Genomic DNA, 26,323 nt, shown 5'->3' on the forward strand with positions numbered 1-26,323 from the left:
AGCTGTCCAGTTTTCCCAGCACCACTTATTGAAGAGGCTGTCTTTTCTCCATTGTACATTTTTGCCTACTTTGTCATAAATTAGGTGACCATACATACGTGGGTTTATCTCTGGGCTTTCTATCCTGTACCACTGATCTATATTTCTGCTTTTGTGCCAGTACCATACTGTCTTGGTTACTGTAGCTTTGTAGTATAGTTTGAAGTCGGGGAGCCTGATTCCTCCAGTTCTGTTTTTCTTTCTCAAGATTGCTTTGGCTATTCGGGGTCTTTTGTGTTTCCATAAAAATTGTAAAAATTTTTGTTCTAATTCTGTGAAGAATGCCATTGGTAGTTTGATAGGGATTGCATTGAATCTGTAGATTGCTTTGGGTAGTAGAGTCATTTTCACCATATTGATTCTTCCAATCCAAAAACATGGTATATTTCTCCGTCTGTTTATGTCACCTTTGATTTCTTTCATCAGTGTTTTATAGTTTTCTGAGTACAAGTCTTGCCTCCTTAGGCTTCAATTTTATTTAGAGGATATACTCTTTTCCAGTTGGAGATTATTCTCACTAAAGGAGATAAACTAGCATTTGAAAATGAGAGAATGCTTAAATCAATCAATCATGTAATCTTGTCCACTGTTCCTATGCTGAAGGCCCACAATTTCTTATTTTCTTTGCTTTCTCCTCTCAGAGGATCAAAGGTCCCTTCCAATTCGAGTCTTTGACAACGTTTGTGTAAGTTCATGCCACTCCATTACTTTTGGACTCTGTACACATCATTCTTTCTATCTTTTGCAGGTATCCTTTAAAAGAAATCCATGCTCGTCAAGGAACTTCTCATTCTGCTTCTTTAGTTTCTTTTGATCGTATTCCACGTTGTTGGCAACTCAAGCACCTTTCTTCCCCTTTCATGCTGAAAGCCTGGAAACTACATGTCCTAGCATCTCTCCGGAAGGGCTTTGGGTTAGACTGTGGCAAGGAGAGGAACTTGTATTTCAGAAGGCAGAAGAGAAACGGAGGCCACTGGTGCTCTGGTAACAGTGGTGGGCAGACTGTGGGCTTCAGCAAACGTTTTGACAGTGGTTTCTAGCAATCTTCCTGCAGACCTCCACATGGATGTCTGCAGGCAGGCCAGACCATCGGTGACGACATTCTTGCCACTTCTGATTTCCTGAAAGCCAGCACTGTTTTTTGCTGAAGTTGGCCTCCTTAGTCCTTTCAATGACTTTCAAATTTCCTATATTAAATTGCTTTCTGTTCGCAATCAGGGGTTTTATTTCTCTGACAGGTTTGGTAGGGAAAACGGAAGGTCCTCTCTATAACTCGAGTATAAAGGATTTTGTAAGGAAAATAGAGGCTTATGCAACTGTTAGAAAGGCAAGATCAGGGAAGCTGCGACAGAAGACTGTCTACAGCACTGGAATGGTTCTCGAGAGCTCACTGCAAGCTGCTGCAAACCTCAGTATCTCTGGGGAGACATCGACAACCCTGGCCGCCTACAGCACCAGGCCAGGCAGGAGCTGCCTCTGGAGAATAATGGCTTCTTCTCTTCTGCTTTCCAAATCGCATGCAAGTGGGCCTCTCCTTGGCCGACTGCAATTTGGAACTACACAGACAGGAGGATTCTGGAAAATGTACTCTGGATGCATCTCTGTGATGCAAAGGAGACTGGAGAAGGAGGCGAATGTGATACAGAGTTGAAAACAGATACTTCAGTACAAACATAGTTCTCATATTTGTTTACACAGAACAATCAGTGATTGGATAGTTAATATTTTTTATTTTATTTGTTTTCCATCCCACTTGAACTACATTTTTTCTTGTTATGAACCATATACAACTTTTAGCAATTTATGTTCTTTTGGCATACAAACCTGACTATGCCCTCTGCTATTATGAACTGAAAGGTGATCTCTGTCATAAAAAATCCCCAGATTAATAATATTTCCTTACTGTTTCTTACATCTTCTGAGAGTAAAAACTGTTATCAAAAGTTTATGCAGTTTCCTGCTTTGTGGAGAATGATAATTTTAGTATATACACAGACAAAATTATACTCTTAGGAATGGAAACGTTCTTAAAAGTCACACAGTTGGTTTTCCCCACCAATATTTGAGTCCTTACAATTGGAATGGCAAATAACTGTACATGTGCTCCTGGCTTTCTGCTCCTGTTGCCAATGGCAGGCGTTGTTAATGGATCTCAGCACTTTTCCTGCTGTACCTGAACTCAGCCTTAGAATCCTTCTCCATTTACTGTGCTGGCCAGCTAGTACCAGCAGATAAGAGCTTCATGCAAGATGGAACCTATCTGCATCCCTGTCAAGTGGCCATCGTCCTATTACTCTTAACACCTACAGTGACAGTGAATGCACCACTTCCCAGAAGTTGCCTATTCCATCTCTAAATACAGTTGACCCTTGAACAACAAGGATTTGAACAGCGTGGATCCACTTATGCATAGATTTTTTTCCAACAGTAAATACTACAGTACTACACGATCCATGGTTGGTTGAATCTGTGAGTTCAGAGGAACTGTGGATACAGAGGGCTGATGATAAATTATATCTGGGTTTACGACTGTGTGGAGGGTCTGCACCCTGAACCCCTACATTGTTCAAGGGTCAACTGTAGTTCCATTTCTTAGAAAGTTCTCCCTTCTATGGGACTGAAATGCAAGTTCCTTCTACCCATTGGTCCTATTCCTGAGACCACACATAATAAGTCCAAATCTGCTTTCGTAAATAATTCTTCCAGTACTTGAAGACAAGTCTCTTCTGCTTGGATCCTGTGAATTCCCCTAATCACTCTCTGTGTTCTTTCACAATTTTGGTGATTCTCTGAAAGTTTTCCAAATTGTCTTACGGTGTGTGGCCTCCAAAGTTCGCTCTGAATTGTCTAGTACAGACAGCCTCTAGAAACTAGTAGCAGATTGACTCACATATACTGTTGAGCCGCACATTTAGCAAAGCAGAGCCAGGCATCTAACGATGAAAGACTCAGCTAGCCAACATCTGAAAGTTGTCCTTGAGACCGCCTAGTCCAAGTCCAAATCCACTTCCATAAACAGTTCTTCCAGTATTTGCAGACCAGTTCTCTAACCAGTCCAACAGAACCTACGTTCAGCCACCATTCCCTGGAGCTTCTGTAATCAATGCAGACTATAGTTATCTCCTAAAAGGCCTAAGTGCACTCCTCTGCCCACCAGACAATTTCTTGGATGAATTCTGTTAGCACTTCCGCCTTTCCACCGTGGTCCAAGTCAAGCAATAGTCTAACTGATCTCTCTGCTTTCATTGTTGCTCTATAGTCTACCCTCAACACATCAGCCAGAGTGGTCCTATTAAAACTGAAACCCCATCGTGTCTCTCCTCTTGCACTGGTTCCCCATGTCACTGCACCTCCCCACCCCCACCATCCTATTTACCTCCTGTTCCTCTCCCCTTGTTCACACAGCTCTAGCTGCTTTGTTCTTTTCATTATTTCTTCAACATGCTTGGCATCCTCCTGGCTTTGGACCTTTTTAGTAGCTGTTCCTACTGCTTAGGACTCTACTCTGAATAAGCACGCCTAATTCTCTCGCCTCTTTTTTTTTTTTTTTTGCTAAAGGTTTGCCCGGACCATTCTCTGTAAAACTTTCTCCCACCACATCCTCACGGATACTCCCAGACCCCCTCAAGCTGCTCTACCTTTTCTGTATTTTCCAGAGCATTTATCACATCCTAGTGCCCTAGGTCATTTTGTTACTTACTATGTTACGCTGATTGTTCATTGTCTGTTTCCTCCTGCTAGACTATGAGCCCTGAAAGGGCAGGGATCTTGGCTCACTATGTGCCCAAGCACTTACAGCAACACTGTCACAGAGCAGATGCTTGAGAAAGACTTGCTCAGTGTTGATGGAACCTTGTGGCAAGCGTAAACCTAATGTCGTATGTCCTCATCATTGGTCATTGCCATCTTCTTTTGTACTTTCGTCCCCATTCCTCTTTGTGCTTTCTCTCCCCCGATCCAGCCTCCTATTACTTCTCTGCCTCCCATACCCTACACTGCCTTTTCAAACCCCAATTTCACGGTTAGGATGTATCCCTACACTCTCAGTCCCTGCACTGAATCTTCTCTCCTCACCACCTCTTTAACTGAAACTTGGTTCTCCCCTCAGGACTCCCAAACCCCTGGAGCCTTTGGAAGTAAAAGCTGCTTGTTCTTTCACACTCCCCAGCCTTCAGGGTCTGGAGGTGCAGTTGGTGTCTTCTTTGTTTTCACTGTTGTTGCTTGGCTATTATCCTTCTACCCTTAAGTACAAAGCTCTGTTCATATGAGGCTGGTACCAGCTTCTTCTCCTCCTTATAGCTGCCACCTACTGACTCTTAGGCCTCTCTCTCATTTTCTATAGCATCTGGCTCAGTCTTTCTTTCCGCCCATGGCTTATCATCCTGGGTGCCTATGATGCCCATGTGTATGGCCCATCCTTGGCTTCCAATTCATTAACTGGCTCAGTCACACTGACTTTCATTCACATCTGCATCATTTCAGTCCCCCACTCATGGCCGAATCCAGATCGTGTTGTCATGGCGATCTGCTCCTTTTGAACATCTTTGGTCTAAATATACTGCTCTCTAATCACAATTTCCATTTCTTCTACTATGCTGGTTCTTTGATCTCATCAAAATCTCCCTTCCCTTGACTCCTCTGCATTACCCTTTCCTTATGGTTTCTTGATAGTTCCACTTCTTTCTTGACTTAGCTTAAACACCACAATCCACCACTTCCTACTGGTTAACATGGTAGAGTTCAAATAAATTTGAAACAGTGAGAAAAAACCCGAAAGACCTCAGATGTCTTACTTTAGGTAAGAAAGGAAATAATATGAATTCTCTACACTTCAGGAATTGTCAGGAGAAGAGAGTAAAGTCAAAGCTGGAGGGTCTGGTGAACCGTAATCAGGTTTTATGCTCTTGCCACATGGTGGTGCCATTTTAGCTGATAAGCAGAAACCCTTCCTTCGCTCAGCACTGCGTGAACTGCACGGCTGTGTACGGACAGTGGAACTTCTGCGAGTGATTATGACTAATGTGCTGCTGCTTTATAAACTCTGTATTATAACTGAAAATATTTTCATATCCTACAATGTTCATTAAGCGGCGGTTCTAGTGATAGTGCTGAAAAACAGAGCCCCCCAAACGGTAACTTTGGAACAGAAGCTAGTTGTGATAAAACACTATCAAGAAGGCCAAACATTCACTATGACACCCTGTGTGCTGTTCATTTAGGAACGAGCACTCTAAAAAACTGAGAGGCAATGAAGGAAAAAAATTAAAAGAAGTATTAAGGTAAAAATAGGCGGCAAGGCTGTACATTCACGCATCTTCCCCCAAATATCCCCCTTACATATTTTCCTATGGGAAAATTAGTCTTGAAGTATGAGTTTTACATCATGAGATCACTTCAGGAACATATCTAACACACAAATGTAAATGCCTCCTCAAAATACAATATTTCCCCTACCTCTTCCATGAAATGATCCTCTTCTATAGCTACTCCCAGGCACACAGTAAATAGCGTGGTGATTATGAGCATGGACTTTGGAGCCAGATGGCCTGGGTGTGAATCTCCTAGTTTCCTAATTTTCTAATTATATGGCTTTGGGTTAATTACTTAACCTCTCTGTGCACCAGATTCCTCATCTGAAAATTAGGATGATAACACTACTTACCGTCAAAGGGCTGTTGTGAGGATTGATTGGGTTAATATATGTAAGACACTCAGAACCTCCCAAAAGCACTGAATAAACAACACTATGTAAATATTAGCTACTGCTGTAGTGATCATCATCGCCATCACCACCACCACCACCTTCCCATCAACCCTTGATGATACTTAACAGGACTGTATTTATTTCACTGGGTTAAAAAAATAAGGTGCTCCTTTATTCATAGTATATATATGAATTACTCATAGTATATACAGTGGTTACTCATAGGATATGCAGTGGTGTGAAGACAGTCCTTTTGCTATTTCTTCTGGAAAACTGTCAGAATCCTTCACCACAGTTCTGTGTGTCAGTATACAGTAGAGTAGGCAGCGCAAGTTTAGAGAGCCTTTTCCAGCGCAAGTGCTGGGTAAGTGGTATGATTCTGAATAGAGCTCACTCAGACACTAATATTTACATCAAGTGATACAACAGTATGTTTCTTCCCCCAGTCTTACCTTCAGCCTGTCCTTGGGCAGTGCGACGACCCCTTGCTTGATGATTTCCAGGACCCGTTCCACTGACAGCTCAGCTCCAGCTTGTAGCAACCTCGAGCTAAAGAAGGTGATCACCTGGAATGTAAAGTGTTATTTTTTTAAACAAGTAGATGTATGAGAGGTATTTTCAGTAGATGCCTTTCTCACATGGTAGTCAAAGGATCATCGTTCCATTTCTTCGAGTGACCTGGCTTTTAATTCCCTAGCTCTCCTAAATCAGTCCTCTGTATAAAGGGTTTGATGGCTGAATCAGAGCCAACCCCTGAATATTCAGGGTTGATTATCCATTCTGTGAATTAAGCAGGCTCCTGAATTCTGCACTTTCTTGTGCTGCCTCACCTTGCATTCATATTTCATTTAGAGAGCAGCACCCATCAGAAGGTAGGAAGAGAAAGCTAAAGCTTAATATCTGTTAATATTGAGGCTTAATAGTAGTTGTCCAGAAAAAGTCTTAATAAGAAAGAAATTTGAAGCTAATGGCTAAAATGATGTTTTGTGGATTATTTATCAATTTAATTTATCCACAACACTCTTACCTCTGAGCACCAGGGATAATCAACAGCATGCTGTAATTTTTTTGTTTCATGTCACAGCACAGCCTGAACTATGTAGCAAGGTGCTAACACAGTAACATTTGGAAATAACACTGTCTCTTAACACTTGTCGTTAAAAACTAAAAGACTGTCATCATTTTTTAGGAAATCACTTAAAAACCACAACGTTAATAAATCAAGAAGACCATAAGTCACTTTTTATTCAAGAGACTATATACACTATAGACAAGTGTTTATAGTCAGAGATGCCTACAAAAATATAAAAATTTATGTTTCTTAAAAAGTTGAGTATTTCCATTTACATGTTTTCTATTTTATAGGTAAATTATTTTAAGTTAACTAAGAGTCATTTCCAAACATTTTTCTAGATTTTCTTTCAGGATTACTCTCCTATATATTAATTGTTCAAATGCACAATAACTTTTCTCCTAACCATTCTAGTGGAAGGTGCATGATATGACATAAATGCCACTGAAATGGATTTATTCTGGAAAGTAGAGACCCAGCTGGAGCCAGAACCCTAACAAGCTTGTGCCTTGCAAGACTGTGGCAATGAGCGAAAACAAAGGCAGCCAATGCCTGGCTATACTGCTGTTGATTCCAAATAAATCATTTCTTTATCTCAGGCAGTTTGCTGGCACCAGCTCCTTTGCAAGTTGCTTATTTTGTCCATGACAGGTTGGTTTTCAACATGTGCCTATGGGTCTTGTTTTTTCCAAGTCAGATTTTAAGCTCTCTGGGATAAAATTTTGTTCACAAGAGTTTAGACACAGCAGGTACTATAACTGATTTTCATAAATTGTAATTAAGTCTCTTTTTATTTATTTATTTACTTTTGGTTGCATTCGGTCTTTGCTGCTGCACGCGGGCTTTCTCTAGTTGCGGCGAGCGGGAGCTACTCTTCGTTGTGGTGCGCGGGCTTCTCATTGCAGTGGCTTCTCTTGTCGCGGAAAACGGGCTCTAGGCACACGGGCTTCAGTAGTTGTGGCACGTGGGCTCAGTAGTTGTGGCTCGCGGGCTCTAGAGCGCAGGCTCAGTAGTTGTGGCGCACAGGCTTAGTTGCTCCGTGGCATGTGGGATCTTCCCGGACCAGGGATCGAACCCGTGTCCCCTGCATTGGCAGGTGGATTCTTAACCACTGCACTACCAGGGAAGTCCCTCTTTTTATTTTTAAATGGACATTTTATATGTGTAAAATAAGTAAATTCCGTGAAAATATTTTTTGAATTTTGGTTGTACCTTAAGTTTTTGTGTTTTACTTAAGACACTGATGATACCCTTGACAACCTATTCAGTGGAAGGAATAATCAGAGAATTTACAAAGGAAATAGATGATACTTTGTGTCTGCCAGAAAGATGCAATGTGTACAGCAACTGCACACATTCAATAAAAGGGAAAAAATTCAATAAAATATTTTTTTAAACAAGTAGCAAATTCAATAAAAGGGAAAAAAAGAGAAAGATGCAATGTAATTGGGGGACAAGACACTGATCAAACGTATAATTAAATGGATTTAAGACATCATGGTAGTGTACACTACAAACTACTCAAAGTCAGAGGCCTAGTTTGGGTCCTGCCTGTGATACTTACTAACCATGTGACTTGTAAGATGCTCAACTTCTTCCAGATGTAGAATTGTGCAGTGGTTTGGAGCCCTTATCAGGTGTCAGATTGCTTGCGTTTATATCCCAGCTCTCCTTATAAACTTAGGCAAGTTATTTAACATCTCCATGCCTGAGTTTCCTGATCTATAAATGAGGAAAAATAGAATGCCTGCCTCATGGGGTTGTTCTTAGAATTAAGTTAATACTTGCAGAGCACAAAGAATGATGCATGGCACATGGTAAGTGCTCACAAAATGTCAGTAACTATGATTATCATTAGGTGTATCTCAGTATCTTTGTTTATAAAATGAAAAAGTTGCCCCATCTACTGCATAGGAAACAATCATAATACATGTAAAAGTAGTCTGTTAAGGATGAAACCCATGAATGTTAGTATCCCACCAATGTATCCGATCAATAACATTTCTTTGTAGTTATATGTCTATATTCCTGATTTTATGCCTGATATAGGCGAAAAATTTGTAAGAACTGAGTTTGGTGGCACAGGTCATCTCACCCAAACCAGTCAGGACTAGCAAGTGAAATCTACTGAAAGTAAATTTTAGGAAAGCCTGCAGGTTAAAACCTACATGTGATCACCATTAGTTTAATACATTACTGAGGGTCAACTAACAACTCTTCTATTTTTACTTGATGAATTTATGTACAACTTTTCCCAAGGAATTTATATTAATTTCATTATTTTCAGAAAAATTAAACTTAGTACCAGATTGAGGAAGTTTTCATAGTTTGCTTAGGTTGCATAGGTTGCTTCTGTATCTTGGCAGTTATAAATAATGCTGCTGTGTACACTGGGGTGCATGTATCTTTTTGAATTAGTGTTTTTGTTTTTTTCAGACATATACACAGGAGTGGAATTGCTGGGTCATATGGTAGTTCTATTTTCTGTTTTTTGAGGAATCTCCATACTGCAGATATTGAACTATCCTTGAATCCCTGGGATAATCCCACTTGATCATGGTGTATGACCCTTTTAACGTCTTGTTGAATTCAGTTTGCTAATATTTTATTGAGGATTTTTGCATCTATGGTCACCAGTGATATTGACCGCAATTTTCTTTTTTTGTGATGTCTTTGGTTTTGGTATCAGGGTGATGCTGCCTCACAGAATGAGTTCAAAAGTGTTCCCTCTTCTGCAATTTTTGGGAATAGTTTGTGAAAGACAGGTGTTAATTCTTCTCTAAATGTTTGGTAGAATTCACCTGTGAAGCCATCTGGTCCTGGATTTTTGTTTGCTGAGAGCTTTAAAATGACTGATTCAATTTCATTACTTGTAATTGGTCTGTTCATATTTTCTATTTCTTCCTGGTTCAGTTTTGAGACACTGTGCATTTCTAGGAATTTGTCCATTTCTTCTAGGTTGTCCATTTTATTGGCATACAGTTGTTTGTAGTAATCTCTTACGATCCTTTGTATTTTTGTGGTATCAGTTGTAACTTCTCCTTTTTTGTTTCTGATTTTATTGATTTGGGCCCTCTCTCTTTTTTTCTTGGTGAGTCTGGCCAAAGGTTTATCAATTTTGTTTATCTTTTCAATGAATCAACTCTCAGTTTCACTGATCTTTTCTATTTTTTTCAGTCTCTATCTCATTTATTTCTGCTCTGATCTTTATGATTTCTTTCCTTCTACTAACTTTGAGTTTTGTTTGTTCTTCATTCTCTAATTCCTTTAGGTGTAAGGCAAGGTTGTTTATTTGAGATTTTTCTTGTTTTCTGAAGTAGGCTTGTATTGCTATAAACTGCCCTCTTAGAACTGCTTTTGCTGTTCCATAGATTTTGGATCATTGTGCTTCCATTTTCATTTGTCTCCAGGATTAAAAAAAATTTCCTCTTTGATTTCTTCAGTGACCCTTCGGTTGTTCAGTAGCATATTGTTTAGCCTCCACATGTCTGTGTTTTTTGCATTTTTTTTCTTCTTGTAGTTGATTTCAAGTCTCACAGCATTGTGGTTGGGAAAGATGCTTGATATGGTTTCAATTTTCTTAAATTTACTGACAGTTGTTTTGTGGCCTAGCATGTGGTCTACCCTGGAGAATGTTCAACATGCACTTGAAAAGAATGTGTATTCTGCTGCTTCTGGATGAAATATTCTATATATATCTATTAAGTTTATTTGATCTAATGTGCCACTTAAGGCCAGTGTTTTCTTACTGATTTTCTGTCTGGATGATATGTCCATTGATGTAAGTGGGGCTGCACAAAGTGATCTGAAGATGAACAGATAACCCCTGCAAATGTCATGGGTTATATTATAGCAACAGAACTCTGAGCTTAGGGAACCCAAATCTCTTATAATGGTCAGTAAGAGTGTCTACCTTTTGCTCCAGAGGGAGACAAAGACATGCTCCCATCTTTACCCCACCTGATCCCAGGTATCTGCACAACTCATTGTCTACCTCCTTCAAGTTTGAGCTCAAATGTACCTTCTCAGAGAGGTCTTCTCTGACTGCAGTCTTTAGATTTGCAATATCCCAACCCTATTCCAAGTAGCACTCACTATTCCTCTTTCTTCTTCTTTTTTGGCATTTTGGCATACGCAACTAGGTAGATATTGATGTCATTTACAGAGCTAAGGAAGACTGCAGAAAAAAAAGCAGATTCATTTTGTGTTTGATTTTTTTTGAAGAAAATAATGAATTCTCATTTAACCTTGTTCAACATTTGTGGGACTGTTGTATAGGCAACTGAATGAGCTAGTTTGGGGCTCAATAAGAACGGTCAGGTCTGGAAATACAGAAAACCAAGTGTAAATTTTACACTGTCAAGAGATAAAAAAATAGTTCTTGCCTTTACTATACCACAAAACTATTGTTGTTCACTGTCTCCGTCCTATACTTATATTCAGCCATGAAATTTCTTTCATGCCCTCTCTTGTTTGGTGTGGTATTTCTGTTTTGTACTGTTGTTTAATTCAGCCAGATCATATCATCTTATGAGTTAGAATGGAGGGTTATGTACAAGTGGCTAACAGTAATTTGGCTACCTGAAAGCACATGTCTAACTCCTTCGGCAGAAGTTAAAAGTACTCCAAGGTTAGTCACTCCTGTCTCAGACATTCAACATTGCTTAATGTCTTAATGAAAAACATCAACTCTCAACTCCCTGTCAGCTAAAAATAACGGTAGATTCATAGTCTCCTCTACCAACACTTTTCAAGGTTAACTCCCTGAAAGAAGAAATAGCAAAGGTTTGCTTAAGCCAAGATTTCAGGAGCATTTAGGGGAGGGAAGGAGAAGGTAAAGTGCTGAAAGAGGCAAAAGTAGAGACGTTATTTATATCTTTCTCATGGTATTCTTTTCAAAATATGTAAAAAAGAGTTTAAAATGATTTTGAATGAATCTCCAGTGTGTCCAACACTATTTTAGATGATAGTATTCAACAAAAAGTTGTTGGAAAATCTGCTCATTTGGAATCTTATTTAGGTTTATCCAAGTGAATGTTGAAAATATGGCGTTTATAATGAGAAGATCTGGATTCAAGGCTCAGTGATTTACTAGCTAAGTGACCTTGAGCCAACCATTTCACCTCTGAAGACTTGCTCTGCCTCCTTCACGAGGATAATTTAAGGGTCAAATGACATAGGGCGTAGGCAAATAGCCCTCAATGATAAAGCCCTATGCAAACATGTGATCACTATTTAAGAGGATTTTTTTTTTTCGTATTGCTGCATGGCTTGTGGGATCTTAGTTCCCTGACCAGGGATCAAACCCAGGCCCTGGCAGGGAAAGCGCCAAGTCCTAACCACTGGATGGCCAGGGAATTCCCTAAGAGTAATGATTCTTAGGTGGGGATCTGTGTTAAAATCTCCTGGGAAGGCTTCTCTCAGCCTGCTGGTTTCCTTATCTGTAAAGTGGGATAACTATAACTAGTTTACTGGTTTAAGAAGAATAAATCAGTAATATCATGTAAAGGTACTTAGCCTCATTCCCAGCACTTAGTAGGGACTCAAACATGTTTCGGCATATATTTATCTAGTTTTAAGAACTACACAACAGCACACAGTCAAATGTTTACCCAGAGATTGCATTTTTCACGAGTACAGTTGGAGTGTCAGTAAGTGGCCAATTACTGACAAGGACAGGAAAGTGAGCACTGGATGTAAATCCAGTTTAACACCCTGCTTTTATTTCCATGTGGTGATATACTGTGAGAAAAACAAGTGAGGTCCTTTCTATTTCCTCATCTTTACTCTAATTTTCACCTCTTCCAAAGGAGACTAAGTTTCAAATGGATGTAGTTTAAATCCTTTGCATGGTTCTTGTGTGTCCTTTCAAAAAACAATATGGTCCTTCAGGGTTATTTTTAAGGATGTCAACAGCCGGGTTACTAAGAAGAGAACATCACTTTCACCACTGGTGGAGTAAAGACTGATTTGACATTATTAGAAGTGAACTTGAAGGAGAAAGTAAATTTCCGGGTTTGTTTTCAGATGTTTTCAGGCAGTGAATAGGCAAACCAATGAGAAACTGTAGGAACATTTAGTGAATGGGGATAGTAGTCAGGCATGATGACTACAAACAAGGGTTTTATTATCAAACTGCCTCGGTTTGAGTTCTGGCTCTATCACTTTCTGAATATGTGATCACAAGCAAGTTAAATCTTTCTAAGTTGGTTTCTTTAACTGTAATTGAAAATTAAAATGAAATATACTTCCAAGTTTGTTTTTTAATGAAGATTAAGAGAGATCATGCATGTAAATGCTTAGCAAGCATGCAATAAAAGCTAGCAACGCTAATGATGAGATGAATAGAAAAGGAGCAAATGGTTTTTGATGTGGTTTAAACATTTAAAACTAAATAATCCAAACAATGTATTACAACATGATCATTTATCATCTATTACAGTTATGACCACAGGAAAAAAGAAACTTTGGTTAGTCTTTTATCAGAAACAAAAAGAAAAAAATGCACTATTATGAAAAGAGGTATTGGTAATTAAAGAGAAAACATTTCCGATACACTGCAGATATAGATTATCTGACATATATTGTGCACAGTTCAGGTGACTATCCAGAGAAAGAAAGGCAGAATGAGTGAGTGAGAGAGAAGGGGGAGGAGGAGGAATGGAGGGAGGGAGGAAGGAAGGAAGGAGAGGGTAAAAGGAGAAAAAAGACAGGAAGGAATGAAGAAAGAAACTGAAATCAGAGAGGTCCAGAGAAAGGCAAAAGTTATGAGACAAGGGGCAGGGGTTTGCCATAAGGGCAGACTAAAACGATTAGGATGACGCAGGTTAGAAATATGAAAGCTAAAAAAGGATGTATTGGATAGTTCTATAATTCAAAGATCTGGATAAACCTTGGAAAAACCAGGATATCCTCCACCCTGGAATGTGAAAGAGATAAATTTATAAGTATTATAAGAAGATATTATTTTAGCACTTCAGTGCTCTTTCCTGGGTGGTATGCTTAGACCCAATTAGACATCGAGAGGCTCAAGAACATAATAGCGGTTTCTGTTTACCTTGTATACACTTGAAATTTTTCATGATAAAAAGTTTTAAATATTAAAAAAAAAAAAAAGAGTGTAATAGGCCACACTGGGCATAAGATTAATTTAAAAGGACAGAAGGCCAGGAAAAAGAGCATGCCAACAGCACAGCCCCAGGCTTTGGTTTTCCCTGGGAATACTCACAGTAGTCTCAGGGCTGGTCTTTGGACCCTCAAATGATAGCGCCAATGTGAGAGACTGAGACTACCATGGGCAGATCCAATAGCCACCCTAGCTTAGAAGCCATGTCCCAAACAGAAACCAATACCCCTTGTGATAGTCTCAGCTTCTAGGTCCCTGAAAAGGACATGCCTGGCTATGAATTTTTTCACTCAGGGAAGCCCAAAGCTATAGTCCTTTCAGTCCAGACTCAACTTACCATTCACATGTCATTCTATCATATTCTCGTTTTATTACAGCAGTGTTACCTAGTAACATGGCTGACATTCCACCTTCATCAGACTTCCAAGGAACAGAGCTAAAAGCAGCTTAACCCGAGGCCAATTTCCCATGTAAAAGAGAAAAGGGTTTTGTTGAACCTTTCCTCACATGCACAGTGAATCTTAATCTCAGTATTCTACTCCCCAAAATGGTACAAGCAAGAAACTAGAAATGAATTTGGACAAATTCGTGAACAGGCTGGCTAGAAATGGCTTTTTATTTTATTTTTTATTTTTAAATTTTTTTTGGCCGCACTGCACGGCTTGCAGGATCTTAGTTGACTACCTCGTTGTCAAAAAGCATCTAGACAACAGAAAAAGGTAGAAATAAGCTCTGATGGATGTCCCTTGGGCAATCATTTGTTTCATAATCTTGTTACCACTACTTACCAATTTTAAAAGGAGGCGCTTTTCCCATTAAACAAGAAGGACATGGGGCCAGAGAAGAAATATTTGGGAAGCAGCTTGGGGATGCTCTCACACATCCTAAATATCAACACATCTACATGGGAGTACTGGTTCATAATGGTGAGAATTTAAAGAATATAAATGTCAAGTCTAACTCTAAGATATAAACATGCTCATTTGAAATGATGTTTCTGCTTTATCCTAACTGCAAAGATGACAATAGTACCCAGCTGCCCCAGTTCTGTTAACGAAATCTAAATAATACTGATAATAGTTTAGGAAAATGACAAGAGTGTGTGTGGCAAAATAATTTGCTATAGCTGCAACCATTAGGTATATAGTTGAGGTGACTTAAGGAAAGCTCATGAAAACGCTAATTAAACTGACAGCAAAGAGGTTTTTGTTTTGTTTTGTTTTGTTTTTAACATCTTTATTGGAGTATAATGGCTTTACATGGTTGTGTTAGTTTCTGCTATATAACAAAGTGAATCAGCTATACGTATACATATATCCCCATAGCCCATATATCCCCATAGCCCCTCTCTCTTTCGTCTCCCTCCCACCCTCCCTATCCCACCCCTCTAGGTGGTCACAAAGCACCGAGCTGATCTCCCTGTGCTGTGCAGCTGCTTCCCACTAGCTATCTGTTTTACATTTGGTAGTGTATACATGTCCATGCCACTCTCTCTCTCACTTCGTCCCAGTTTACCCTTCCCCATCCAATGTCCTCAACTCCATTCTCTACAACTGCGTCTTTATTCCTGTCCTGCCCCTAGGTTCTTCAGAACCGTTTTTTTTTTCTTTTTAGATTCCATATGTATGCGTTAGCATACGGTTATTGTTTTTCTCTTTCTGACTTACTTCACTCTGTATGACAGACTCTAGGTCCATCCACCTCACTACAAGTAACTCAATTTTGTTTCTTTTTATGGCTGAGTAATATTCCATTATATATATATGTGCCACATCTTCTTTATTCATTCATCTGTCGATGGACACTTAGGTTGCTTCCATGACCTTGCTACTGTAAATAGAGCTGCAATGAACATTGTGGTACACGACTGTTTTAGAATTATGGTTTTCTCTGGGTATATGCCCAGTAGTGGGATTGCTGGGTCATATGGTAGTTCTATTTTTAGTTTCTTAAGGAACCTCCATGCTGTTCTCCATAGTGGCTGTATCAATTTACATTCCCACCAACAGTGCAGGAGGGTTCCCTTTTCTCCACACCCTCTCCAGCATTTACTGTTTGTAGATTTTTTGATGATGGCCATTCTGACTAGTGTGAAGTGATACCTCACTGTAGTTTTGATTTGCATTTCTCTAATGATTAGTGATGTTGAGCATCCTTTCATGCTGACAGCAAAGAGTTTTAATTTTTATTGCTGTTTACCTGCCATCATTACACAGCAGTGATATGGAGCAAATCAATGAACAGATCTGCAACAGTATACATAGTTGTAGTTAAACTCATGTAATTGTGTGGATTCCAGAGTATTCAGCAGTTTACAGAACTATGTGTTAAGAGTCTGGAATGGGGAGCCTGGTTATAGTTCAAAGCTGATTTCAATTAAGTACCGAACAAGTACACAGGACTCTACTGGAATGAGCAAAAATTAACCTACTTGGGTAAACTGGCTTAATGAGAATGGATAGAGATGCTCTTAAGTATCTTAAATTTGATCAGAGTCCATGCCTCCATTTATGCATTGCTGTTATCCTGAAAGAAGACGGGGAGTTTTCACTTTAGAGGCCACTCTCACCCTCTCTTCCCCACCCCCAATTTTACCCAGCCTCTCTCTACCTCAGCTTTTAAAACCCTCACAGATGGGCTTACAGACCCCAGGCAGGAGCCTGGAGGACTCTTAACGTGAGGACACTGATCAGTCCAAGAAATAAGACTTAGTGATATTGACAGGAGGGGCTCAAAAGGAAATGGCCATCTAATAGGAGTTTCATAGAGAGGAAACAGCAGGACACAGAGAGAGAGAGAGACAACCGGGAAGAAATAATTAAAATGAGTATTTGAACGTTCTGAGCATGAGCCTCTAGACTCAAAGGACCCTCCAAGCGCCAAGTGCAATTGACCAAGGCACAGCAAACCCCCATGAAATTTCAGGACACAATAATAGAGAGATCCCAAAAGCTTCCCAAGACAACAGGTCACATGTAAAAAGAGAAGAAAAACATTTTCAGACATGAGAAACTAAAAAATAAAAAACCTACCTCACATACACCCTTTCCCTAGAAAGCTACTGTAGTATATGCTCCACCAATATGAAGCAGTAAACCAAGAAAGAAGAATTCACAGGAGCCAAGATCAACCAAAGGAAACAGGTGAAGGAAATTCCCAGGAAGATGCTGCAGCTCGGCAGGAGAACCAGCGTACAACCTGGCTGGAGCTGGAAGCAGCGCTCCAAGAAAAGAATGGAACTGAGAATTTGATGTTTGACTATTTTGAGAGGAGTTTTAGAGTTACATCAGGAAGTCTGTACTTGTGTTAGTGACTGGATATTTGCAAAACATAACCAAGAAACGCCTAGAATCCAGAACATACAAAGAATCTACACAAAGATAAATAACTCAGTAGAAAAAACTGGCAAAAGACTTGAATTAGCTTCAGAAAAGAGGAAATCCAAATTAAAACTATAATGAGATGCTATTACAAAACTGACCAAACTAAGTGTTCATGAGGATGTGAAGCAACAGGAATCTTATACACCACCAGCTGAAGAGTAAAATGGCAGCACTCCAAGGGAAACGGTTTGGTACGATACATGTTATGCAGCGAATCCACTATGAGGTGTACACCCTGGAGGAAGGCGTGTACATGTGCTTACTTATGATGGAAATTATATATTCATACTTGTGCAATAATTTAATTATTAAAAATCTTCCTAAATGTAAGTAACACAAGGACAGGGACGGTGCCTCTTCTGTTTCCTCTTGTGCATTATGAAGCTGACTAGCTATGCAAGAAATTTTTGTGGAATCAAACTGAACTGGGAAACACTAATACAACAATAGAAAGTTTAGCAGAAAAACCTTTTTAAAAAGGACAGGAGGTGAAAGTTCATAGACCTGTGAAAAATGTTCAATCACACTAATAATGAAAGAAATAAAAATTAAAAACAATAATGAAATACCATTTTTGATATAAAAGGACAAATATTAAAATAATTATAATAAAGCTGTAAAAGTATAGTGAGATAGATCCTCTCATACATCACTTGTAGAAGTTATAAGATGATACACAGATGCATTAATTGTACAATATTTCTGGAAAGCAATTTGACGTGGGTTGAGTCTTGAAAATACTGATCTGTCTGACAGCAAAAACTAGTACAATTCCAGTTTTAAGACTACTTCAAAAAGAGAACTGAAAAAGGTGAGATACGATGTATTTACAAACTGATAATTATAAATTAATACAAAATATGAGAAACAACCAAATGAGCAATAATGGGATAAGGGTTAATATATTTTAGGACCTCCATAATACAGGTTATACAAATACTAAAATGTGAGATTTTCAAAGAATTGATGATATCACAGAAAAATGTTAATAATGTTAAGTAAAAATGGCAGAATACAGAACTATATAAAGTATGATCTCAATTCTACTAAATATATATGTGTGCGTGTATATATATGTCTGTATATAATACATACACAAACATACGGAAGGTGACAATTGTTATAGCAGAATAGACAGCAAATAGAGTTAACGTTCAAGAGACTAATTATTGCAGTTTTTTATCAAGGTTTGTTAAACTTTCTCTACTTTAATATTTTAAAAAGAATCGTAATAAATATCTCCATTTACACTTACCAGATCAATATTTTGCATGATATCCTGAAATGAAGGATGCGTTCGAAATTGTTCAAAGAGATCTCGTTTGTAAAGAAGTGCATACACCAAGTTTGGATTGTGATGAAGAGAATTTGTCAGGCAGGAGTTGATGATCTCTAACATCATTCGAATCACTTCTTCGATGACATTTAGGTCTTGTGCCTGATAAAGAAAGAAAATCCCCATATAGAGTCTGTGTTTTTCTCCTTGACACAGAATTAATTAGAATGAGGGCAACTGCTTTGCAATTCAAACAGCATTGGAAAGATCATGCAAAAGAACTCTTCAAGATTACTTCTGTCAAGAATTTTTAGAATTAAGTTTACCAGTTACTAAAGGATTTAAAATCTTTTGAATTTAGTATGGTGATAATTATAAATTTCACATAATAAATTATAGACTTGCCAATCTAGAAGGAAATTTGGAGCTTATTCAGTCCTTTGATTAATAGATCCTAATTTGTACTCTTATCACTGTATCACCCTAAATCATTAGACTTGCACAGTACAAAGTGGTGGTAGGGTCTTACCAATTCCAAGAAAAGTGTCTAATTCAGAATACGACCTCATTTTTCTGCACTGTCATTTCAACGTCCATAGTTACAGATAAAGAGCCTACTGTTTTGTTTCTGCTTCCTCAGAGTCAATAGTCTTTGGGAATCTGAATGTGAAATAGTTATAAGAGCAAAACTCAAAGTAAGCAATCAATATCTCTCTTGAAAGAAAGAACCATGGAAAGCAAAAACACAGGTGAATACAACACTTTCCTTCTCCTCTTGAGTTTTCTAAATTATGTTTGACAGCTGAAGCAGAAATTATAACACTGTCTGATGTGGTTCTCAATGGATGTAAAGGAACACCTAAGACAATTACATTATAAACCAGAGAGAGCAAAGGGATTTAAAGAGGGGAAGGTTTCTACATCTCACTTGAACTGGTAAAATTGTCAACACAACTAGACTGTGGTAAGTTATGTATGTAAATGCCTAGAGTGAATTTATACAAGGAGATAGTATACACAAAAATACTACTGATATATCAAAATGGAATTCTAAAAAAATGTTCAAGTATCCACAGGAAGGCAGTCAAATAAGACAGATGAGAAACAAGGAACAAACAGGAAGTAGAAAGTAAAACGGCAGACTTAAGCTCTAACATATCAATTATTACATTAATTGTATACAGCATAAATACAATCATTAAAACCCAAAGAATGGCAGAGTGGATAAAAAACACATGACCCAACTGTATGCAATCTATAAGAAACTTCAAATATAAAACTCACTTTAAATAAAGTTAGATAGAAAGTAAAAGAATGGAAAAAGATATAATATGCAAATATTAATCTAAAGAAAGTAGGGATGGCTATATTAATATCTGATAAAGTACACTTCACTTCAAAGACTGTATGGCCTACAAAATAAAAAATACTAACTGGTGCCTTACAGAAAAGTTTACCACCCCTGGTCTAGCAGACAAAAAGGTATACTTATTTCCATACAATTTACCTCCACCTGTATTGTTTTAACCATAATGTCCAGCATTCAATCAAAATTTATGAGATAAACAAAAAGCAAGTAAAAACAATCCACGTCCAAGAGACAAAGTAATCAGCAGACTCAGAGATACACAGATATTGAAAATATCAAATAGGGAATTTAAAAGAATTATGATATACAAAATCTACTATGAGTCTATAATATGCTTACATTGATGGGGAATTTTAGCAGAGTTGAAAACTATAAGAGGGAAGTTCCCTGGTGGTGCAGTGGTTAAGAATCAGCCTGCCAATGCAGGGCACACGGGTTCGAGCCCTGGTCTGGGAAGACCCCACATGCCACAGAGCAACTAAGCTTCTGTGCCACAACTACTGAAGCCTGTGTGCTCTAGGGCTTACGTGCTGCAACTACTGAGCGCACTTGCTGCAACTACTGAAGCCCATGCACCTAGAGCCCACACTCCACAACAAGAGAAGCCACCACAATGAGAAGCCCACGCACTGCAATGAAGAGTAGCTCCCACTCGCGACAACTAGAGAAAGCTTGCACGCAGCAACGAAGACCCCATGTGGCCAAAAATAAAATTAAAAAATTACAAAAAAAAAAAACAACTATAAGAAAGTAACACGTGGAAATGTTAGAATTAAAAAAAAAATGGTAATAGCAGTAAAGAATATCTAGATAAGTTCAACAGTAGAGTTGAAAGAATCTTTTAGAGATAATGGCTGAGCATTTTTTTAAAATAACAAAAGAATCAAACAACAGATCCAAGAAGCTCAGAATAACTCCAAAGTATTCCCTAAACAACCCCCCCCAACCCATACAACAAAAAACCACACAACTAGATGCATCATATTCAAACTACTGAAGACCAAAGAGAAAGAGAAAATCTTGAAGGCAGCCCAAGGAAAAAACAGATTAAATACAGAGGCACAAAGCTAAGAATTACGGTAGACTCCTCATGAGGAATTATGCAAGCCAATCTAAATGGAGCAGCATCACTAGAGTGTTGAAATAAGAGTCAAGCAAGAATTCTATCACTAGCAAAAATATCTTTCAAATAAGAAGGTAAGATAAATACTTTCTCAGACTAAAAAAAGTTGAGATAATGTATTACTTGCACACCCACACTATAAGAAATGTTAAAGGAATTTCTTCAGACAGGAGGAATATGAAACTAGACAGAACTGTAGATCTACACAAGGAAATAAAGACATTTTTATTTTAAATTATTCTAAAAGAAAACTGATTTCAGAAACGAAACAGTAACAATGTATTACAGGTTTATAGTACATGTTAAATATGTAAAATTTATCAAAAAGTCCTTCTACTAATGGGCATCCAATTTATTTTGTTTCCTTGTTTCCATAAACAAGGCTGCAATAAGCATCCTGGTAGATCTGTTCTTATATATGGGCACTTTTGTTTCTCTGGGAGAGGTTCCAGGAGAGGGATAGCTGAAAAGGTTGTGTTTTGTAATGTTAATAGATGTTGCCAGACATTGCTTAAGGGGCTATAACAACCTATTTACAATAACAATGTAGGAAAGCTCCTGCTCTCATTTTCTCACCAACAAGTGTAATTGTTCTTTTAATATTCACTGCCTGAAAGAGTCATCAGTTTTTAATAACGTTATGTCAAAATTTCCCACAGTGATTAAGTATTTATCAATTCCTCTGAGTGATTCATGTATTCAAAGTGACTGTAGGTTCATGATTGGCCTCTTTTTAAAAACGTTATCATTATGTATTGCTTCTCTTTATTCATAAGTGTATGTTTTACTGATATCAATATTGCTGGGACTTCTCTGGTGGCGCAGTGGTTGAGAATCCGCCTGCCAATGCAGGGGACACGGGTTTGATCCCTGGTCCGGGAAGATCCCACATGCCACGGACCTACTAAGCCTGTGCACCACAACTACTGAGCCTGCGCTCTAGAGCCCTCGAGCCACAACTACTGAAGCCTGTGGGTCCTAGAGCCCATGCGCTGCAACTACTGAGCTCAAGCGCCACAACTACTGAAGCCCGTGTGCTCTAGGGCCCACGTGTCACAACTACTGAGCCCGCGTGCTGCAACTACTGAAGCCCGTGTTCTGCAACGAGAGAAGCCACCGCAATGAGAAGCCCGCGCACTGCAACGAAGAGTAGCTCCTGCTTGCTGCAACTAGAGAAAGCCTGCATGCAGCAATGAAGACCCAATGCAGCCCAAATATATATATATATAGCTATACCATCTTTATTTTGTTTAGCATTTGCCAGGTATATCTTTAATTTTCAAACTTTCTGTGTTACTGAAAACAAATATGGTTAAAAGCAACTATGCTGCTAGGCTTTATAATTTCTAAATCTAATCTAACAGTCTGACTTTTGAGTTTAATTCACTTACATTGTTATTATTGTTCTCTTTGGAATTTATTCCTACCATCTTGTTTTGCGACTTTATATCAGTTATCTATTGCTGTATAACTAACTACAGGCATACCTCATTTTACTGCACTTCACAGATACTGTGTTTTTTTTACAAATTGAAGGTCTGTGGCAACCCTTCATTGTCAGATGATGGTTAGCAGTTTTTAGCAATAAAGTAATTTTTAATTAAGATATGCTCATTTTTTTTTAGACAGTATGTTATTGCATACCTAATAGACTTAGTGTAAACATAACTTTTATATGCACTGGGAAACCAAAAAATTCGTGACACACTGTATTGTGATATTCGCTTTATGCAGTGGTTTAGAACCGAACCTGAAATTATCTCCGAGGTATGCCTGCTCTTCGAAGCTTAGCAGCTTAGAATAGCAATAATCATTTGTTTTGCTAACAATTTGGGCTGGCCTTGGTGGGAACAGTTTGTCTCTGCTCCATATGGCTTCACATGGGGCTGCCTGAGTGGCGGTTGGAGAATCTACTTTTATGACAGCTCTCTATCATAATATGGCTGGCAAGTTGGTGCTGGCTGTGAGCTGGGGGCACAGCTGTGGGTGGGGACCAGAGCCTTTGATTCTTCTTTGCATGGTCTCTTCTGGGCTGCATGAGCTTCCTCACAGGTTGAAGGTTCCAGGAGAGTCAATGTTGGAAATCACTTACTGTCACTGCCGTTTAGTGTTACTACCAAATGGTGCCACACACTATTTATTGAGGAGTGGCAAAGTTCTAGAAGAGCACGTGAAGCAGAAGATGTTGTGGCCGTCATCTCTGGAATGTATAACCTGCCATATTTGTTTGCCATCCTTTATAAGTTTACCTCTTCCAAACCTGTCTTCCCTTTCCAGCTTCTGTTGAATTAATAAAGCTTTTTGTTATCCTGGCCCCTCCTTTTCCCTCTCTGCTGGTTTACAGGCTAAATATAGCATTTCTATTCTTATAGGGGTAGCCCTTAAAATTTTAACATACACATCCAACTTTAAAAATACTGCTGTCTACCTCCTGAACAAGATCTAAGGAGGTTAACATACTTTCACTTCTCCTTGAACAGCAAGCCCCTGACCCCATTCTTCCTTGTTTTGTTACAGTAGCTTAGGTTTTTAATTTCATCTTTTAAAAAACCCCATAAATTGGTTTTTAAAAAGTCAATGGTTAACTAAATTTACAGATGAATTTCAGTGTATACCACTCTTTCTCGCATTCCACTTCTTTACAGATCTATTCTTCCTCTATTTGAAGTACATCCTTTAGTAGTGCTTTCAGTGAAGTCTATGGCTAATAAACTCTTTTAGTCCTTGTATGGTTGAAATATGTCTTGATTTTGCATTCACTCTTACATTACATTTTAACTATATATAAATAAGAATTATAGTTAGAATTACAGTTACTTTCTTCTGCACTTTAAAGATACTGGTTCACTTTACTCTGGCATCTATTTTTGTCATGGAGAAGTTTATTGCAAACCTAACTATTGTTCCCCTGTAGAAAATCTTTTTGATAGCTTTTAAGATTTACTTCTCATCCTTTAACACTCTTGAGTTTCACAATCATGTGTTTAGGTGTTGATTTATCTTTACGTATCCTGCTCAGTATTCAGAGCATACTTTTCATCTGACAACTTAGTCTCTTCCATAAAGATAATTTGGATAATTTTTTCTCGTTACCTTCCAATTTACTAACCCTTTTTGATAGTACCCAGTTTAGAACTTATTTTGTCTCCTGAGCTTTCAATTTTAATGACTATAGTTTTCATTCTAAGCTTTCTAATAGTTCTCTGAGTCATGTTCTTATTTCATTTCTCCCTGTTTTTATTTCATAATTATTTATTCATCTCAATGAATATTATATCCTTCATTTATCTTTGAGGGTATTAAAAATACTTAGAGTGCTTTCAAAATTATCCTATTAAATTTTAATTCTCTTTGGATAAATTTACCTTACTTATGATCATGACTATGTTCGCTGTCTTTCTTAGTATTAAGTTAGATTTTGGCATGTATTTTGGAACTTTGGTTGTGTAGGCTCATCTGATGTAGCTTAATCCCCCCAAATCTACAGGTCATGCAGCAGCTTTCTAGAGCCCCCAGTCTGAAACTAGGTCTCACTGTTGGTATCTCAGGGCTGCTGCTCTGCAGTTACATTGAAGGCAGTATGGGCAGGGTCCGTCACCAAGCCACATCCCTCACAATGGGCTCAAGATCCCATCGTGAGGCTGGTTCTATGTCCTCCCACCTCCCTAGGCATAGAACTTAACCGTCATTATTAGTACCTCTTTTCAGGCTCTTTTCAGTAAGTGGTCTATCCCAGCTCTCAGTTTCTACCAGGGAACCTGGCACTAGCATGCTGCCTCTCACTGGGCCCCTTAGTGCTACGCCTGCCCTGCAGCAGTTGAGCTCCCAGCCACTCCTGCCTCCTTCCAGGCCTGAAGCTTGGCAGCCTCACTGCTTCAGACCTTGCTATCTGCATTGATGGCTTTTTCTATTTCTGGTTGATCCTGAAGTATCTATCTCATTTTGGGGTGTGGCTATGTGTTTTAAAGGTTCTCTTGTTATAGTTCATCTATTACTTTTATGTTTTTGGAACAAAGGGAAGGGATTAGCCTTCATATTGGGAACTATCAAAATAATCTTGACTATAGCTCTCTCAATTATATTTTCATCTCACATTGGTACTTGAATTAGTAGAAGAGGAAGAAGAGACTTTGAGTTTCAGAAGTCTCTCTCAAAGTCATCCAAGAGCAACCCAGTACGACGTTATGACTACTGTAGTAATACAAGTCATAATATTAGCTTCTGCAGAATTTTATGTTCACAGGTATTCACACCCATTTATGTTAAGTCCTAATATATTAAACTTAAACATCAAAAATGAATTACCTCTTGATAGCTTACAATTTCTGCTTTCAAACATATTGATAGTTAATTCTCAATGTTTTAATATGTAATTTGCTGCAACAAGCAGGGTAATATACTCAATTCCCAAATAGGCACCTGCTCATTTAAACCCAAACCAAACTACTGACCATTTATTTTATTCCCAAGTCAGGTGAAGTACAAACTGGAAACTTTACGTCAATAAGCATACTCCACAGTAGTTTTCTTTTTTTTTTTTTTTTTTAATATTTCTTATTTATTTATTTATTTTCCTTATTTTTTGGCTGCTTCGGGTCTTAGTTGCGGCACATGGGATCTTCGTTGAGGCATGCAGGATCTTTCGTTGTGGAGTGCGGTCTCTTCGTTGTGGCACTCGGGCTTCTCTCTAGTTGTGGCATGCGGGTTTTCGTGGCGTGCGGGTTTTCGTGGCACGCGGGCTCCAGAGCGCGTGGGCTCTGTAGTTTGCAGCACGCAGGCTCTCTCGTTGAGGTACTTGAGCTCAACAGTTGCGGTGCGCGGGCTTAGTTGCTCTGTGGCATGTGGGATCTTAGTTCCCCGACCTGGGATCAAACCTGCGTCCCCTGCACTGGAAGGCAGATTCTTTACCACTGGCCCACCAGGGAAGATCCTCCACGTTAGTTTTCACTTTGCATTAACCAATCTGACTGAAGCTCCTTAAGGGTTATACTAACCCTCTTACACTCATAGGAGTTACTAGGTATTTTACTTAACTTCTTTTTTATTGTTTCTGTGACAAGTCCTAATTCTAATGCTATCTTTTAAAGATCATTTTCAGCTGCAGATTTACAAATTAAATGACAAGGACATAAAGCTTCTCTGACATTACTCAAATCAACGGAAAATATAATGTAAGAAGCTACAGCAAAGACATTTTATATGATATCATATTTTGTCATATTGTCATCATA

At 38.6% G+C, this 26,323-nt stretch overlaps 1 protein-coding gene across 2 annotated transcripts in view; it reads right to left on the minus strand.

Annotated features, from left to right (window-relative positions):
* DYM (dymeclin) overlaps positions 1-26,323 on the minus strand; it is a 403,514-nt gene that overhangs the window by 58,075 nt on the left and 319,116 nt on the right. For both annotated transcript variants that reach the window (XM_036822924.1, XM_036822925.1), the window contains exons 15-16: positions 18,580-18,762; positions 6,196-6,309 (exon numbers count right to left, since the gene is read on the minus strand). In XM_036822924.1, the coding sequence (XP_036678819.1) occupies positions 6,196-6,309; positions 18,580-18,762 (297 nt within the window). The remainder of the gene's footprint in view (positions 1-6,195; positions 6,310-18,579; positions 18,763-26,323) is intronic.

This window comes from Balaenoptera musculus, chromosome 14 (genome assembly GCF_009873245.2).
Source record: "Balaenoptera musculus isolate JJ_BM4_2016_0621 chromosome 14, mBalMus1.pri.v3, whole genome shotgun sequence".
Lineage (NCBI taxonomy): Eukaryota > Metazoa > Chordata > Mammalia > Artiodactyla > Balaenopteridae > Balaenoptera > Balaenoptera musculus.